At 38.5% G+C, this 17,489-nt stretch overlaps 1 protein-coding gene across 6 annotated transcripts in view; it reads left to right on the plus strand.

Annotated features, from left to right (window-relative positions):
• The window catches only part of Fyb2 (FYN binding protein 2), a 102,148-nt gene that overhangs the window by 33,970 nt on the left and 50,689 nt on the right, over positions 1 to 17,489 (plus strand). For all 6 annotated transcript variants that reach the window (XR_007351982.1, XM_048815313.1, XM_015484942.2 and 3 more), the window contains one exon: positions 1,694 to 1,727. Coding sequence is in view for 5 of the 6 variants with exons in the window: in XM_048815313.1 (XP_048671270.1) it covers positions 1,694 to 1,727 (34 nt within the window). In the remaining variant the exon portion in view is untranslated. The remainder of the gene's footprint in view (positions 1 to 1,693; positions 1,728 to 17,489) is intronic.

Raw genomic sequence — 17,489 nt, forward strand, 5'->3', positions numbered from 1 at the left:
GGATTGGCTAGCTTCACTTAGCATAATCTGCTCTAGTGCCATCCATTTCCCTGCAAATTCCATGAGTTTGTCATTTTTTAGTGCTGCGTAATACTCCATGGTGTATAAATGCCACATTTTTTTTATCCGTTCATCTATTGAAGGGCATCTGGGTTGGTTCCACAGTCTAGCTACTGTGAATTGTGCTGCTATGAACATCGATGTGGCAGTATCCCTGTAGTACGCTCTTTTAAGGTCTTCAGGGAATAGTCCGAGAAGGGCAATAGCTGGGTCAAATGGTGGTTCCATTCCCAGCTTTCCCAGGATTCTCCATACTGCTTTCCAAATTGGCCGCACCAATTTGCAGTCCCACCAGCAATGTACAAGAGAGGATGTGGGGAAAAGGGTACTCTTGTACATTGACCTGAGGTTCTTAAGAGGTCCCCCTTGGGCTCCTGTGATCTGCCTGCACTAATTAATTAAAGCCTCTCCCACCCCATCCAGGAAGTGAACCATCCTTAGAAGTCATTTTTCTGTGCCATTTTGTGTCTTACTCTGCTACTTAAAGGAATGTCTCTCATGCCTCACCACGGGCTGATGTGTAGACATTCGAAATGCCTTTGCTTATATTCATCTAATGAAACATAAGGGGAACATACACTTTGGGGCAATATGTAGTGCTGTGCTAACATTTGTTTTACTGTGGCCATCAGCACCAACAGATGGTACTTTGAGAGAGCTAATGCAGTCTTTGATTGCTCATTTGTCTGCTTTGGGCAGCCTCATGGTTGAATTTCTTTAATTTGGTGGTTCTCAAACTTAAGCATGCATCAGAATCACCTAGAGGACTTGATAAAACTCAGGTTGCAGGACCCCATTCCCTGAGTTTGATTCAGTTGGTCTGGGATGGAGCCTGAGAATTTGCCTTTTGACCAATTAATAGGAAAGCTGATGTTTCTGGCCTAGGGATCACACTTAAATCATCTTAAGTCTTATCCTACAAGAAAATACTATATAGAAAGATAGAGGTCTTATAAGTACCCTTTAGTAATATGGCCACTTCCACATCAAGGAAGGCTAAGTGTGATTCAGGTCTCAAACCATCTCTCTGAAAGGGAAGATGGTTGTCAACACAGAACAAAGCATTAAGTCCTTTGTAATAAAAAGGGGCCTTGTAAATCCCATCTCCTTAACCATCTAGTACTCACCAAGTCTCATTTTTACTTATCTGTAAAACCCATTTTGCAGGGGTGGGGGGTAAATGGGTAATAATTACAACTCCAATCTCAGAATTATTGCAAGAACAATAAGGTGATGCCTAGAAAGAACTGAAATAATGCTCAGCACCCCAGTAAGTAAAGCTTCTGTGTTATTTCAACCACTCATTGAGCAGATAGTGTCAGGCCCTATGATGGAAGCAAGAGATGGAGATAAATCCCACAGAGTTTCCAGTCCTCAAATAGGTCAAAGTCTAATGCAAGAAGCTGTGCCATAAATAAACACCATAAAGCAAGAGTGAGTGTGATAAGTAGGGATGAGTAACCCCCACCCTGCCCCCATGCCATGGTGGGAGTGGGGTGTTTGGGAACACAGGTGAATTAACACTCCATACATGGTCTCTGGGATCCAGCCATGTCATGAGTATCGTTCACTTTAACCAGGCTGCTGCCAACACCTTTTTTTTTTTTTTAAATTTTGCCTCTTGTTCTTGCAGTGACCGTAAAAGAGGACTGCCCACCTCCGGAGAGGTGAGTACCTGCTCCTTAATTGTGTAGGAGTGCAGACCATCAACCTGGCTACTTTGCTTGCCTAACAGCAGGCAGGGAGCTCAAGTCAAGTGTCTGTTGTCCTCAGAAGAGTTGCAGGAAGAGCAGATTTATAAGCAACAATCTGCAACTTTTGTTTTAAAAGAAAGATTAAATAAACTGCATTTAACTACTATGCTGACATTAAGTTGCAGAGATGGTCCTCTGAAGTACTTTTTTTTATTGTACAGATGGGTTCAGTAAATTGAAACATGAGCTTTGATAGTCATAAATTCATTTAGAGGTTATAGAATGCTCTGGGCAGCTGTGATGTTAGGAATCGGTAATGGTGTGTAGGGTGTGCTATTTCTGGTATGCTGCTTCGAAGAATTTTGCTGTGGAAGTGTCAGTTCATTAATTCACCCAACCAAATCATGAGCCCTTTGAAGTGACACCCATTGAGCTGGCTACTTTTTACAGACTTTGTCATTTAGTTGTCTCCGGAGCCTTGGCAAAGTTGCTGCTGCTGTCCTGGTTTTATAGCTCAAGACACGAGGGTCCAGGAAGTTTGCCACTTGCTGAGGCAGGATTCCAGCCCAGATATGCCCAGATTATTTTAACTATAAGCCTTGCCTCCCTCACAAAGATGTTCTTGTGTGAAGGTTAGTCTTAGAAGGAGAAACCAGCTCAAAAATGATCATATTACTGATTCATTCATCAAATGTTTATAATAAAGTGTATTACATTTGTTATAGAGTAGATTATAAGATTCAGAGTTTGTACCAGTAAGGGAATGGTCACTACTTGGGAGTGTCAGGAAGGGTCAGGGAAGTCTAAAGATGTATCAACTATCTACTGCTCCGTTAATACTGTTTAATAAATAATGTTTAATAAACATGCAATGTGAATCTGTGGGATACATTTGATCTGAACTTGCTGGTATGTTTGCAGTCACCTGTGGACTATAGGCAGCTTTGCTGATTCTGTCTAGGGATGCTCACATGTCTGGGGATCAGCATGAAGCTGGCTAATCTAGGAGTGCATTGGGGCAGGGATGACTGGGCACCTTGACTTGGCACCACCTGTCTCTTATTCTCCAGCAAATCAGCCCCAGGAATGCACTCCTGGGAGTGGCAACAGTCAATCAAGACAATCCCAATAGACCATGTTCTACTATGTTCTATTTTAAATCCTTTGCTGTGTCACCTTTGTTAACATTCTATTGCTCAAAGCAACTCAAATGGCCAAGTCCAAGGTCAGAGTGGAAAGGCACTAAAGGCTTACATGGCAAATGACAGGTATCTAGATAGCATGAAGAATAGGGGCATGAATCCAGTCAAGCCATCAATAAAGAGGAAACACCTGACATGAGTATTGAGGGTGAATGATGACTTGGGAACGGGTGCTCCATAGGCAGAGGCAGGCGGTATGAAGTCACCTGTCTTATGTCTACTTAATTCTAGAAAGAGTTAAGTAGAGTTAGAGCATAAAAAGCATAGAAAGGGAATTGAGGTGTCAGGAATCACGTTGTGGAGAATCCTGTACACCAAGCGATTGATAAGATCCTCTTATTCAACAAGGATCCATCTGTGTAGTGCTAGACTCAGTTCTTGTGCTCTTAATGGAGTTGCCCATTTGAAAGAGTTAAGTGTCCTAAGCACAAGGCAAACCATAGAGCTGCATGTATGTGAAAGGGAGAAAATGGTGCTGATGGCTCAGGCAGTGGAGTGCACCCTTCACTCAGCACAAACCCTGCTGTGACCGCTAAAGAGACAGTGTACCTCTGCTAGGCTGGGTGGGCCTTGGTTGTCTCTTGGCTGTGATGCTGTGACCATCTCGGTATGAGCATGTGTGTGCCGTGACTGTGTTGTTTATGCATTTTCCCCACATTTTGGCACTGAGGTATGGTGACAATGGCACTGTAACCTCAGAAACAGCAAACCACACCAACATGAGTGACAAACTTGCTGTAACATGCCTGTTGGGAGAGAAAACTCAGTCTCCAACATGGTGCTACCTTTCCTAAGGATTTATAAGGGTAGTTTTGACCATTCTGTCCTTTTATGTTGACTTTATAATACAACTCACATCTGAAATGAGGTTTCATCATATATTAATTATGATATGGGCCATAGTAATAACTAGAAACAAGATAAAGAGGGAACAGAGTTCTTAGGGGTGGCTTCATGGAAGAGGAAGTAATTCAAGCTGTTATCCTGTATGATGAGTAGGAATTAGGTAGGTTTACTTATTTGTTCCTTTTCAATATACTGCAAGTGAAATCCAGGCAGGCTATTGTTCCTGAAAATAACCACATTCTTGATTCATGGGTGAGTGGATGGATGGATGGATTGAGGGATGGACAGATTGACCAATGGACAGTCAGGATGGAGTTAGAACATGATTGAAAGTAGGGGTATAGTAATAAATAAGAGAAAATAAATAGAAAGCATTCTAATATGAAAAAATGAGAGAGAACTTTTTTATGTGTATGTGGTGCTAGGGATTGAACCCAGGACCTTGTTCATGGAAGGCAGAGACCCTACCAACTGAGCTATATCTCCAGCTCTAAAAGATACCTTTTACTTTGAATTCCTTTATCATATCTGTTGTTTGCAAGTCTGTATTCTTTGTAAAATCAACACATAAGAAGACATGGTTTTGTTGACTGGATTCAAATTTAATGTGATGCTTTGAAATAAACTCACTACTTTTAGAAACATAAAAAAAAGAGAGAGCAAGAGATAATGTTGAATCCTGTAGTTGGCCCTCCCTATCTGTGGATTCTGAGTCCATGGATTCAACCAACCTCAGACAGAAAATGTGTGAAAAAAGTTGTGTCTGTACTAAACATACAGACTTTTTTCTTGTCATTTTTCTATAAAACAATATAGTATACCAACTCTTCATATAACATTTATATTATATTAGATATTATAAGAAATCTACAGATGATTTAAAAGATCTGGCCAGGAATCATAATCCCAGTAGCTCAGGAGGCTGAGGCAGGAGGATAGAGAGTTCAAACCGGCCTCAGCAACTTAGCAAAGCCCTAAGCAACTCAGCAAGACCCTGTCTCTAAATAAAATATTTTAAAAAGGGCTAGGAATGTGCCTCAGTAGTTGAGAGCCCCTGGGGGTTCAATCCTCAGTACCAAAAAAAAAAAACAAAAAACAAAAAAAACCCTGGAGATCTGTATACGTTATATGCAAATTCTAAACCATTTTATATGAGAAACTCAGGCATCTGCAGATTTTCGTATCCATGAGAGGTCCTGGAAGCAATTCCCCAGATGCTGAGGAACAACTATATGTTAAACGCTAAGCTGAGGAGTTTGGACTTTGTCTTGTTGATGTTAATTTGAATACACAAGTGCCATGGTGCCCAAGAGCCTTAGATACAATTTCCATGGAAACTAGTGCTTGTTTGGGAAGATCATCTCCCATGTTCAAGAGATGCCCATATTAAATTTAGAAAATAGATTTTAAAATAGAATGCATAATATCATTACTGCAAAGGGATGTGGTATTATCTGATGTAGCTAGGGTACATAGTATAAAATTAATGAAAGCCTGGGCATCTAAGTACTACATTTAATACCTGTAACTTTGAGCATGCTCTAACCTCTGCAGACCTCAGTTTCTACTTCTATAAGAGAGCAATGTTTATAGGTCCTAATTTGCATCATTGTGGTGAGGGTTAAATGAAATAATAACTGTAAAGTATTTATTGCAGTGTCTGGCGTCTGGAGAGTGTCTTGCTTGGCTATTATATAACTTCCTACCAAGGATAACAATCCAGGCTTAGAACCCTAGTCTCCAAACATCCACTGATGGAGAACATTGTACCTAGAAAGTTCAGCATTTTTTTCTTTCTTGAGGAATATTTTATTCATTCAGCACATAGTTACTGAACATATCCTATATACCAAGTACCTTTGTATATAGCAGTAGACAAAGGAGACAAAATATTTTACATGTATCTGTGCACATTTGTTTTGTTTGTTTATTTGCTTGTTGGTTGACTTACTTCAAAGTAAGCTAGAAAAAAAAATTGACCTCCATACCCCAAACTCCCCACCATCTCCAAGATCTATCTGTGGCACAGCAGACATTGCCTTACCTCTTCTTTCCATGAGAGTCCTTAAAACATTTAAGTCCTGTACTCTTCTCCAAGTTTACTCCTATTGTTTGCAACCATTGTTCATAAAAGAGGAGTCTCTGTACTCTAGCTGTATTTTTACAGAGACGCCTTTTAACCATCTGGTTAATAACTCAGTGCCTCTACAAGCACCATCTTTCCTTTCTGGGCTTCCTCCCCTTTTGTATTAAATCTGAGAAGCAGCATTGCATCATGGAACAAGTACAGATCTGAAGTCAGATATTAACAGAAGTTCAAACCCATCATCCGCACTGTAGATGACTCACTGCAACAGTTCAGAGCTTTGATCGACACATCTGTAAAATGGGCACTTGGTAATAGTATTTCCTTCATAGCGCTGTTACGAAGATCAGTAAGATAAATTGTATAAAGCATGAAGTGTACAGAAGATGCTCAATGAGTCTGGATTTTTTCAACCCTTAGCTTCCCCTTTCCTTGTTGTCTGTGAAATATTAATATCTCATTAGCTCCCAACAGAAGTGGCTGTTAAGAAATTATTCTTTGTCATCACTCTCCTGTAAACCAAGCTGGCTGGCATCCCTCTTATGAATAAGCAGCCACGGTTTGTGTAAACAAAGCAGGTGGGTCCCAGGGCAGCAGTCAGTGCTGGGCCTCTGTCAGGACTTAGCAGAGTTGGCTAATATTTTATTCATTAGCTATAAATTGACTTCTCTCCCATTAAGTGGCAGATGGTAGTCCTGACTCAGGAAATCTGACTCAAGAAAGGAAAGGCTGTTGATTTCGGGAGTAGGGAAGACGCAAATGCGCAGTATCTCAGTCAGGGTCTGCAAGTACATTCTAGAAAGTCTATCATTTTCTCACTTGAGCTTTTTAATCTTGTGTCTTACTTTTGAGGAATGTGTTATAAAACTAGTATCAGCCCATTTTGAGTTGTGTGGATGGCTCCTTCTTTTGGAGTGTACTTTTGTATCTGTGTTTTTGGCAAGTCTACCCACACAGAGTGAAAACATAAAAGCCTGCGAGGGCTGGGTGGTTGTGTGACTATATCTAGGACTTCGTGACACAAAGAAAGCTGCTGATGCTTTGGAAATGGGGTTCTGGTGCCTTATCTCAGGCATTCAAGTAAAATAATGATAACATCAGTAACAGTAGCACTGTGACCAGGTAAATGCATTTTTAGTGCTTTCTAAATTGGGGTAAATGCTATAGAGAAAATTTTTTAGAGTATTGGGTTGGGAGTAACTAAAGGACATTTAGAATGATCAATAAAGGCCTCTATGAGGTGGTGACATTTGGCTTGAGACCTGAATGATGGGAACCCAGTCCTGTCTTAGGAAAATCTAGAACATTCCTGGAGAGGGAATAGCTGGTGCAATGTCTCCACATATTTAAAGAACCGTAAAGAATGGCATCACAGTCAGTGAGCTAGGTAGTTGGTGGTGGTGGAGAATCTTATGAGTGATGGGGTGAAACTGGGGTTTGCTCCAAACGCATTGGGAAGCCATTGGGTAGTTGTAAGCCAAACAGTGATGTGAGCTGACATTTATTTTTTAAAGATCACTCTGGATACTGTATAAGTAATAAATTTAGAAGGGAAACAGGTGGAAACAGGAAGACAGCCTAGGAAGTCATTGCAATCATAGAAACAAAAACATTCTATTGTGTTTCACATCTAGAATTCCATTAATAACAATCCTAAGAATTGGATGTTTCACAGATGAGGAAAGTGAACCAGAGAGCGGTTAAGTAACTTGACACATATGGGATGGCAGACATGAGATAAAAGAAATTGATGGATTCAAGATGTATTTTGGAAGAAAAACCAGCAACCGCTCGTTCAGCTATGGGTTGGGAGATGTGAGGGAAAGCGAGGAATCTAGGCCAATTCTAGGCTACTTGCTGTTTCCCTCATTGTTGGTGGCAATCTGGGTGAAGTGCTTGGCCCACAATCCATGTACTTGCCCTAAAGTACAATATACCACAAACCTTATTCAAGATGTGAAATTGGGACAGGAGTGACTCTTCCCGGAGCTGTTTTGGATTGTTCTCTTCTTCATAACAGCACCCAAAGCAAACTAATGTGCCTTTATACATGTCGACCAGTGCCTGATGGCAGTTTTTAAGTTGTTTATACTGCTCTTTCCTGAATGGCCACACTGCAGGTAATTAAGATGGCACAGACCTGATCTGAGTGACCAACAAAAAAGGAGGCTCCTTGTACTGATATATGGGGGGGGTACAAGTGACCTGGAAATCCCAGTTGCTCAATTGCTCTGTGCACAGGGGAAGAATGAAGAGAATTTTTTTTTTGAAGCTTCTATCCTATGGAATGTGAGATACAAAATATTCAGGTAACTTCAGTTTAAGCCACTTCAATAACATTATTATTATTATTATTAGTAGTAGTAGTAGTAGTAGTATTTTATACAGGACTGGGCATCAAATTCAGGGCCTTACACATACTAGGAAAATGCTCTACCACTGAGCTTCACCCTAGCCCATCTTTTTATCCCTTTTAATTGGACTTCAAACATCACAAAATGGCCACCATTTGGCTTGCCTTTCACAAGGATAGTAGTAGCAAGAGGAGTGGATTTACTAACAGTCTTTTATGTTTTCAAAACTCTTCTTTTAAAAAAATTTACCTGTAGATCCTATTTATTGAGCACTTGTCATAGACAGAGCCTTGTGTCTTTAACTTATGTCTAGTCTCATTTTGAAACTTCCAACCATGGCCACCCCACAAAGGAAGTAGTTCCTGGGCCCTCTGAGCTCAGAGAATCAGGTGGAGTCATCTGGGATGGTGCCACTGGATCTCCCAATCTACCAGGGCTTGACCTGGCCGGCCTGGATCCACACACAGCCTCTCAACCACCCCAGGCTACTTGCCTGAGGATTCACATGGGCTCTTCTCCCATGAAAAAAGAGGGCAAGTTTAATAGACTTGGGACCCACTCTACAGATGGAGCCTGAATATTCTCCAAGCAATTGTTCTTGAATGCCTGCCTTAGGATTTTGTTTTCTGCCTGCAAAGAGATCTGTGTGAGCGAGACTAGCCAGGGTAGAGAGAAAATATGAAAGGATTTGGAGCCAAGTTTTACCTTTTCTCTTTAGTGGCATTCAAATGACAAATTGGAAAATGTGCTAAGTGAGGGAAAAAATATGACAGTTATAAGTTGCAGACTTGGAGGCTGTTTTTGTACATAGGTATATTCAGTAAGGTGGACTGGAAGCTAAGCTAATACTTAAGAATGGGCACCTGCTGGCATTGCTCATTCCTTTTGTGTCTGTTAGACTGGTTTTATTCCCATGACCACCAGAGGGCAATATCAATATACCCATTTCACAGGTGAGGTATACCAAATCAAGGTTCTTGAATTGCCCTAAAGTGCAATATACCACAAAGCTTATTCAGGATGTGAAATTGGGACCTTATTAAAGATTTCCAGCAGCACTTCCCTGTCTCAGTCAATATTTTCCACCAGGCAGGGTTTTCGAAGACATGTTAGAAAGCAAACTCCATGAAAGTAGGGATCATCTGTGTTCTTCATCTGTTTCTCTAGGACCTAGCACACAGTAACTGCACAAAGAATAGTTATTTAGCGATTAAGTAAGTGGGATAATGGGTATACAGAATCAGGGAGAAGGATGGATGGATGATGATATCACCTTCCAATAACTTTTATATCAATGCAGATTCTGTTATCTCTTTATGTTGCATTGATTTCTATATTTGGTATCATGACCTTCTAATATTAAAGCTCAATAATTGGGACAATCTGAGCTCTTCATTTTCCCTTGTATATCATGCAAGTGCTACTACCAGGTGAAGATAGGGACTCAGGAAACTCTTTCCCTGGTCAAGTGGCATTGCCAAGAAGCTTATCATTATTTTAGCTTTCATGGAAGGCACTTTCTTCTCTTTTCTCCTTTTCTGTGAACTCCTTATTCCTCAGATTAAGTAGGTATTTAAGTAAATGATGCATCAAACACTTAATGTCCATTTTGAAGAAAATTTAGAAAGAAAATTCAGAAAATCCCAAACTCTTTACCAAGGCCATTTTGCAAGTCCATATTCTGGTCACCATTTATTCTCCAAATGCTCCTCCTAACCCCCTCTCCCTTGTGCACTGTAGTCAACCCTCTGCCTAACGTTTTATCTTCTGAAACAAAAGAGCTGGTTCAGACCAAGCAGAAATACTTCTTAAAAAAAGGAAATGCTTTCTCCTAGATCATCATTTGGTGGCTCCTTCTCATTCTGCAGAATTATTAAATTATTAAATTGTTTATTTAATAATTATAAAGCCCCAACCACATGCCAGCCACTGTTCTAGATGCTGGTAATGCAACAAGACATAAAGCACAGATCTGCTTTCATGGAGTATATATTTTAGTTGAGAAGAAAAACAAATAAGCAAATAATGATATAAGGTAGCATTACATGCTTAAATGTCAGCTCATGTCCCCTTAGCCAAGATTCTGCCAATTCCATATATAACCCAACCTTGTTTTCCTACTATTTATTAAGGCTTGAAATGACAATATTTATTCAACCTGTATGTTTTCTGTGTTATTCCAAACCATGAAAGTCCTGACTTCAGGGATCTTGTCTGTTATTCACTTTTATATGCTAGAACGGTGCCTGGCAAATAGAAGGAGCTCAATGAAAAAAAAAATGAATACCTATTCACCCAGGAGTTTCCAGTGGAGCATCCCTGATCCTAAATGATCCAAAAAAATGAACATTGACATGATGCACAAAAAGTTGTTAATTTTGGAACACTTCTGATTTTGAATGATCAGTTAAGGATGATTAACCAGGAAAGTCGATGCAGATATTACAAAATCTGAAAAAAATGTTGAAATCTGCAACACATCTGGTAGCAAGCATTTTGGATAAGGGATGCTCAATCTATATTTTTATGCACATCAGAAGAGGATTCAAATAAGAAAATCTGTTATTAATCGGAGATGTACGGAATGCCAAGTACTGTATTAGGTACTGGGGACCCAGCAGTCTGTGAGGCTCACAAAATATCATAAGATCTCAGAGCAACAGAGATAAAATAAACTAATTTTAAAAGTAGTGACTAAAAGGAGCATAAGGCAGAGTATTATGGTTATTATGGTATATAGAAATTGCTGGGGAGGAGGGCTGTTTGGAAAAGGTAGCTGCAGAGGGGCTTGCTAAAGGGGACCAAGGGGAGACCCGATGGCTGAGAAGGAGCTGGCAGTTCGGAGAGCAGGACCAGAGCTTGCCAAGCCCTTGTGAGAGGAGAGAGCACGGCATCCTTGCAAAGCAGAAAGAAACCTGTGTGGTTGGAGTGACCAGTGACAGGGAGAACAGCAGAGCAGCACCTTGGAGAGGTGCACAAGGCTGAGATCTGGAAGGTGAGGAGTTTAGTGCTGTTGTATTATTATTGGAAACCACAGGAGGCCTCTGGAGAGTCTTAGGCAGAATTGTGAGAGGTCTCAATTACATTTTTAGATCATGCTAGGTGCTATGTAGAAAATAGATTATGGAAGGGCCAGAGAGAAGGGCACTTAATCAGTATTTTTTAAAAAAATAAAAGTTTGAAAGAAAAAGAAATAGGAGTTTGTAAAGGGGATGCTGGTGATAAGGATATTGCAAGCAGAAGAGTCACGTGTACAAAAACTTAGAAGCAGGAAACAGTCTGGTGTCCAGGAACCACAGGTCACCTGACTGGTTAGGACTTGTAGGTGTGTTTGGAGGACAATGCCACTTATATTAGCTGGTCAACAGATGCTGGCTGAATAGTAGAGTCCCCCAAGATGGTACAGTCTGGTTTTGCTATTTTTCATTTTTCTGGGTGTATCTCACCTCTCTGTTTATAAATTCTTTGTAAGCAGGAGGAGGGTCTAATTTCTCATCCTCTGCATAATTGAAGTTTGTTTAAATTGAATGACAGCTACACTTGAAAATTACAAGATCCAGGGTAAGAGTGATAAAGGGATAAGAGCATAGATTTGGGGATCAGGTAGCCTTGGACTCATGTTTTGAGCTCCACATATTAATTGTGTGGTGTTGGGAAAATTATTTAGTAGCACATTCCTCACATGGGGAATGGTGAAATCAAACCCTAACTTTCAGGGTTTTTTATTATTATTATTTTAATTTGTTTTAATTAGTTATACATGACAGTAGAATGCATTTATGCACTTTGATATATCATACANTGGGGTAATTAAGACATCAAATGGTTCATATTCTTTGTCATCAGGATCTATAGAATGTCCCCAAGTACAACTGCTAGCCAAGATATCCTTATTCTTCCAGTTTCCAAAATGCATGGCCCATTGAAATCAAAAGTGGAAGAAACTAAATTTTCAACCTAAGTTCGCCCTTCTCATAAAGTAAACATAAAAGTATGCTAGTAGGTTTTGCTATTCAAGTCTCAATCTTTCTACTGAGCACAAGTTCTTCTTTAGGTTTTCCAGAACTTTCTTGCAGTAAGATTTTTGACTGTCCATCTTGCACTGTGGCACGGGAGAAAACAAGAAAAAAAAAATTCATGTGTTAGGCTTTTTGCATATAGTAACCCAGCTATTCCCACGCTAAAACCTCACAGTGACCCCATGAAGAAATCCAAGTTCTAAGAATTTAAATGACTACTCAAGACCACACAGATAGTAAGTGAATCTAGGTACAGTATCTCACATATGAGAAATAAAAAGTAGCTATTCTTAGGATTAATAATTTTACTGAGGGCTGGGGCTGTAGCTCAGTGGTAGAGCACTTGCCTAGCACATGTGAGGCACTGGGTTCAATCCTCAGCACCATATAAAAATAAATAAATAAAATAAAGGTGTTGTGTCCATCTAAAACTAAAAAAAATTAATATTCCTACTGATAGAGTGAACATATCTTTAAATGAGCTGTGTGATCCATTTCTCCAGAGAGCACAGCCTAATGCAGAAGTTGACAGAATATTCTCCAAAGGACAATAGAGATTCAGCAGAGGCATCTCAGAGCTGTGATCCAGAGGCAGACATGGCAAGTGGAACCAACCAGGAGAAGAGGTCATTTGTCCATACTTTAGCCAGAGAGATCTCAGTTGTTGAAACATTTATTTTGAAAATAGGATCTCAAGGATCCAGTCAAAATTAGGACATTTTTGATTTTATAAATTATCTTTAATACAACAGTCAAGCTGATGCCACTTTTTTTTATTGGTGAGCAGTAGGATTTGTTTTGATATATTTATACAAGCATGGAATATATCTTATGCTAATTAGGATCCAAGTCTTGTGGATGTACATGATGTTGAGGTTCACTGCGATTTATTCATATATGTACATAAGAAAGTTATGTCAGATTCATTCCACTATCTTTCCTATTCCCATCTCCCTCACCTCCCTTCACTCCCCTTTGTCTAATCCAGCGAACTTCTGTTCTCTCCCACCCCCACTTGTTGTAGGATAGTATCTGCATATCAGAGAGAACATTTGACCTTTGACTTTTGGGATTGGGTTATTTCTGTTGAAGTTTCTTGACAAAGAGAATTTTGACATATTAAGAAACACTGCAGTTCCATATGATATGGATTGGAAGTATTAAAAGGTAGAAACTTAATGTTATATCAGTAATAAAGGCATTTTATAAAATGCAAATCTCAAAGCTTATCTTTTAAAAACACAATAATTTCCCCAATATCATATTACTAGCACCCTTGGGGAATGTCTAAGTGCAGAGGGCAAGTATTTCATTCAATATGCACAATAGACCTTCAAAGCAAATTTTATTATTACTATTTGTAGATAGGAGATGGAAGATTAAGGTATTTATTCAGTACTCCATGACAAGGAGGTGGAAGTGAGTTAGGATTCCAGTTCTTCTCTGATGAATCCACACTCCAGGTCTGGCTACCCTCCTGTGCTGCCTCCCAATCAGGCCTATGTTTCTGGAGACAGACATTTGTCATAAATGTGGAAATAAAGAAATTGAAACGTAGATAAATTTAAATCATAGAGTTATTTCTTCCTTGCAATTCAAGTTCTTTATATTGATCCACACTGTATAAATTCAAGGTGGATCTCAGGTCTAGCTTTAATGCACTGGAAAAAAGATTAAAAGACATTCTCATGCAGCAAAAGGCACAATATCCTCTTTCCCTTCTAGTGTTAATCCTGGACTGCCTCTCTCCAAAGATAATTGATCTCAAGGATTTTTTTTTAAAGAAAAACACTTGGTTGAAATTCTTTATCATCATGGGGAGTCAGATATTTATTCATTTCTGACAAAAGTACAAGTAATTGATTAGACGTCTTCTTTCAATTTTTTCCACAAATTGTTTCTTATTAATAAAGTTAATTTACCATAGATCCAATGAGGTTGTTAGGGCACTAGAGCATGAGATATATGGCATAGGCTATAATTTAAGGAAGTTTCTCTCAATTACTTCATGTGGAGGGAAAGGGAGAGAAATATGAAGGGAGAAGGCACTGGAGCGTTAAGTTCATAGTGTTTCTTTTTCAACAAAGTGAACTATCCCTATATCTTTAAAAGTATTACATAGAATATGTAAAAAAAAAGAACAGAAAGCTTTAAAATATCCAAATGGTCAAAAAAAAAGGAGGTAAAATAATTGGGTAGAATGTGCTTATGATGTAATACTAAATGCAGGAAACGAGAAAAAAAGAGAACCCCGACCTTTTCTGTAATAGCAACTGTTATGAATATAAATATAAATGGGAAAAAATCAGGAAGGATACCTAGATGCAAAGACCTCATTCTGGGAAGGGGAAGGGAAGAGGTAGGATGATGGTAATTGTTCTGCTCCTGGCTATCCCCACCTGGATATCCACCTCCACTGGTGGCCGGTGTCCCTGATGGTGTCCCTTGGTTTCACTGTTCCATTTCTCTTCCTCCTTTCCCATAGTCAACTCCTATCATGAATTTGTGAGTGTATCTAATTTGCATATTCTCATAGTTGAACTACAAACTCATACACCTGTTAAAGATAAAATGTTTTAAATTTTTATATAAATGTCATCTGACTTGATCCTTCCTCGCTTGTTTTTTAACAAAGCTATTTCCTCTTCTGTGTTGATATAAGTAAGTCTAGTTTATTCATTAGAGTTGCTACGTTGTATTTCATCCAATGCACATGTGACCATCTCCTATGTATTCCTTTAGTAAGGGACAGGAGGTTGTATTAAATTTTCACCATGTTAAACCATGGTGCAGTCACCATCCCCCAAGGCTTCTAGATGAATACAAGCAACTTTCTCAAAGCTGCTTACCTAGAAGTAGAATTTCTAACCAATTAACAAACAACTCCGGTGTTACTAGATACTGAAAATCATCCTCTAAAATGGGTGTGCCATTGAGCACAATAAAGGATTTTCTGTTTTCTTGCCCAAAGAGGTATTATTTTTTAACTGGGATCCTTGCTAATCTGAGGAGTATGAACTGAATTCTCATTGTCTTGATTTCCATTTCCCTGTTTACTGTGAGATCAAAAATTTCCTTTTAGAGATTCTTCAACTTTGCTGTTCTGTAATAATATCTATCATAAACCTTTGCCCAAGTTTCCCTGGATTTGTCTTTTTCTTATTGCTGAAGTTCCTGACAGAGTTTATATGGGTATTAACTGTTCTTTTGTTACGATTTACAGTTAAGTATGACATTTGGAGGTTAATCCAATTAACAAAGTTTAACTCTTTTTTTCACATCTATTAAAATGGTCTGTTTTTCTTCCCTCTCATTAAAATGAAGTAATTACAGTGATACATTTTCTGATGTTGAGCCGTCCCTGAAATTTTTACTTGTTCTTGAATTATTTTTAACACTGATTAATTCATTTTCCTAGGGTTTTATTTAATGAGTTTGGACTAAAATCTCTTCAGTGAAATGGTGCTATATTTTTCTTTTATTGAATGATTCTTTTATGGTTTCCATATCAAAATTATACCATTCTCTTTAAATCAGTAGTTTTTCCATCTTTTTCTGTTCTCTGAAGTTCATTAAAACTTGCCTAAAAGATTATTTGGTAGAGAGCAAGAAGAAAGGTGGTAGTAGGGTAGTGTAGAGAGAGGTTAGAGTGGGTTTAGGCCTTTTCATGACCTGTTGGCATATTTGGCTTCTTGTTTCTTCCTCAATTAGCATGGTAATTTTACATTTCTATTCAATTTTGCCAGTTTTCCCTAAATTTTCAAATTTATTGGCACAAAAAACTTATCAGAACATTTTCCTAGATTTTTGAGAACATGAAACTATTTCTAATTTTGTCTCTGTTCTTTTCTTTGTGTGCACATGCTCCCCGTGTATGTTTGCACTCATTTTTACTGGTTTCTTTTTTCTTGATAAGTTCTGTCAAAGTATAATCTAATATTAATAAGCCTACTTCAGTGGAGGGTTTTGGTAGTATGTGGTTAAGATCTTCATTCCTTTTTCTGGAATCTCCAGGGTTTGGGCTACTTTTTAGCAGCATTAGCTGGATAGTTAAAACATACACTTTTTAATTGGAGTAGATTAATCTAAGTGCATTAATTATATTTCTTGATCTATTTTGCACTTTTGCCATTATAATTTATATAGTTTCTCTACTTGTATTTTGTCTTCTTTCTCCTCCTCCTCATTTTTAAAAATGTTTTTCCATTAAAAGTCTCCCTTCTATCAGTCAAAAAGTTAAATATCCTTATTTCTTTTCTTTTTAGTGCATATGGTCAAATTTTGATATCTACAATTAACTAAGTCTAATGTTATTCAAAAATTCTAGCTTGCTCCTCAATAATATAAAGACCTGCAAAGAATTTCCAGTAGCACTCTCCCTCTATCTTCCATATTATTAGGTAATATTGTAATTCCCTTAAACTTCTCCAAGTTAGTAATCCTCACAGTCAATATTTATTCAGATTTCCCGATTGCTTTAATAATTCCTTTGCTCACCCTTGTTCCTTATATCACACTTCATTACTAGTTCAATTTCTTTTTACCAAAGTGCATCATTTTGGTATATTTCAGCAAGGTCTGTGAATACTAAATGCATGGACTTGCATTCTAAGAATATCTTGGTTTCTCTCTCACCCTCGAGTGATAATTTAGCTGGACTAGAATCTTCATATTGACAGCTTTCTTTCCTCAGTGTTTCAAGGTACTCTCCACCTTCTCCACCAACTACTGTACTAATGAGAAACACATTCCCAGTCTGGTTTCTGTCCTCAGTTGACTATCTTTTTCTCGTGCAGCTTTTACATTTTTATTTGACTTGTTCTTACATATTACAAACCACATGTGTGGATTTACTGTTATTTCTCATTATTGAGGCTGATGCAACAAAAAGATTCATGTCCCATTTCAATTTTTGAAAAGTCTTGACTATTGTCATTTGAATAGTGACTCCTTTTCATTGTTCTTTTTCTTCTTTGCTTCCTGAATATGCTGTCCCTTTTCAATCCACCCTGTCTCTTAACCTCTCTCATTATTTTCTCTATTTTAATCTCTCTACTATACTTGGGTGATTTTCTCAGATCTAACTAATTTATCAGTTTCCTTTTTTCTGTATCTAATATGCTTTTCAGTTTCTACATTATTATTTTTTTTTGTATGTGTGTGTATGTGGTACTGGGGATTGAACCCAGGGCCTTGTGCATGCAAGGCAAGACTCTACCAACTGAGCT

Source organism: Marmota marmota, unplaced genomic scaffold (genome assembly GCF_001458135.2).
Source record: "Marmota marmota marmota unplaced genomic scaffold, marMar, whole genome shotgun sequence".
Classification (NCBI taxonomy): Eukaryota; Metazoa; Chordata; class Mammalia; order Rodentia; family Sciuridae; genus Marmota; species Marmota marmota.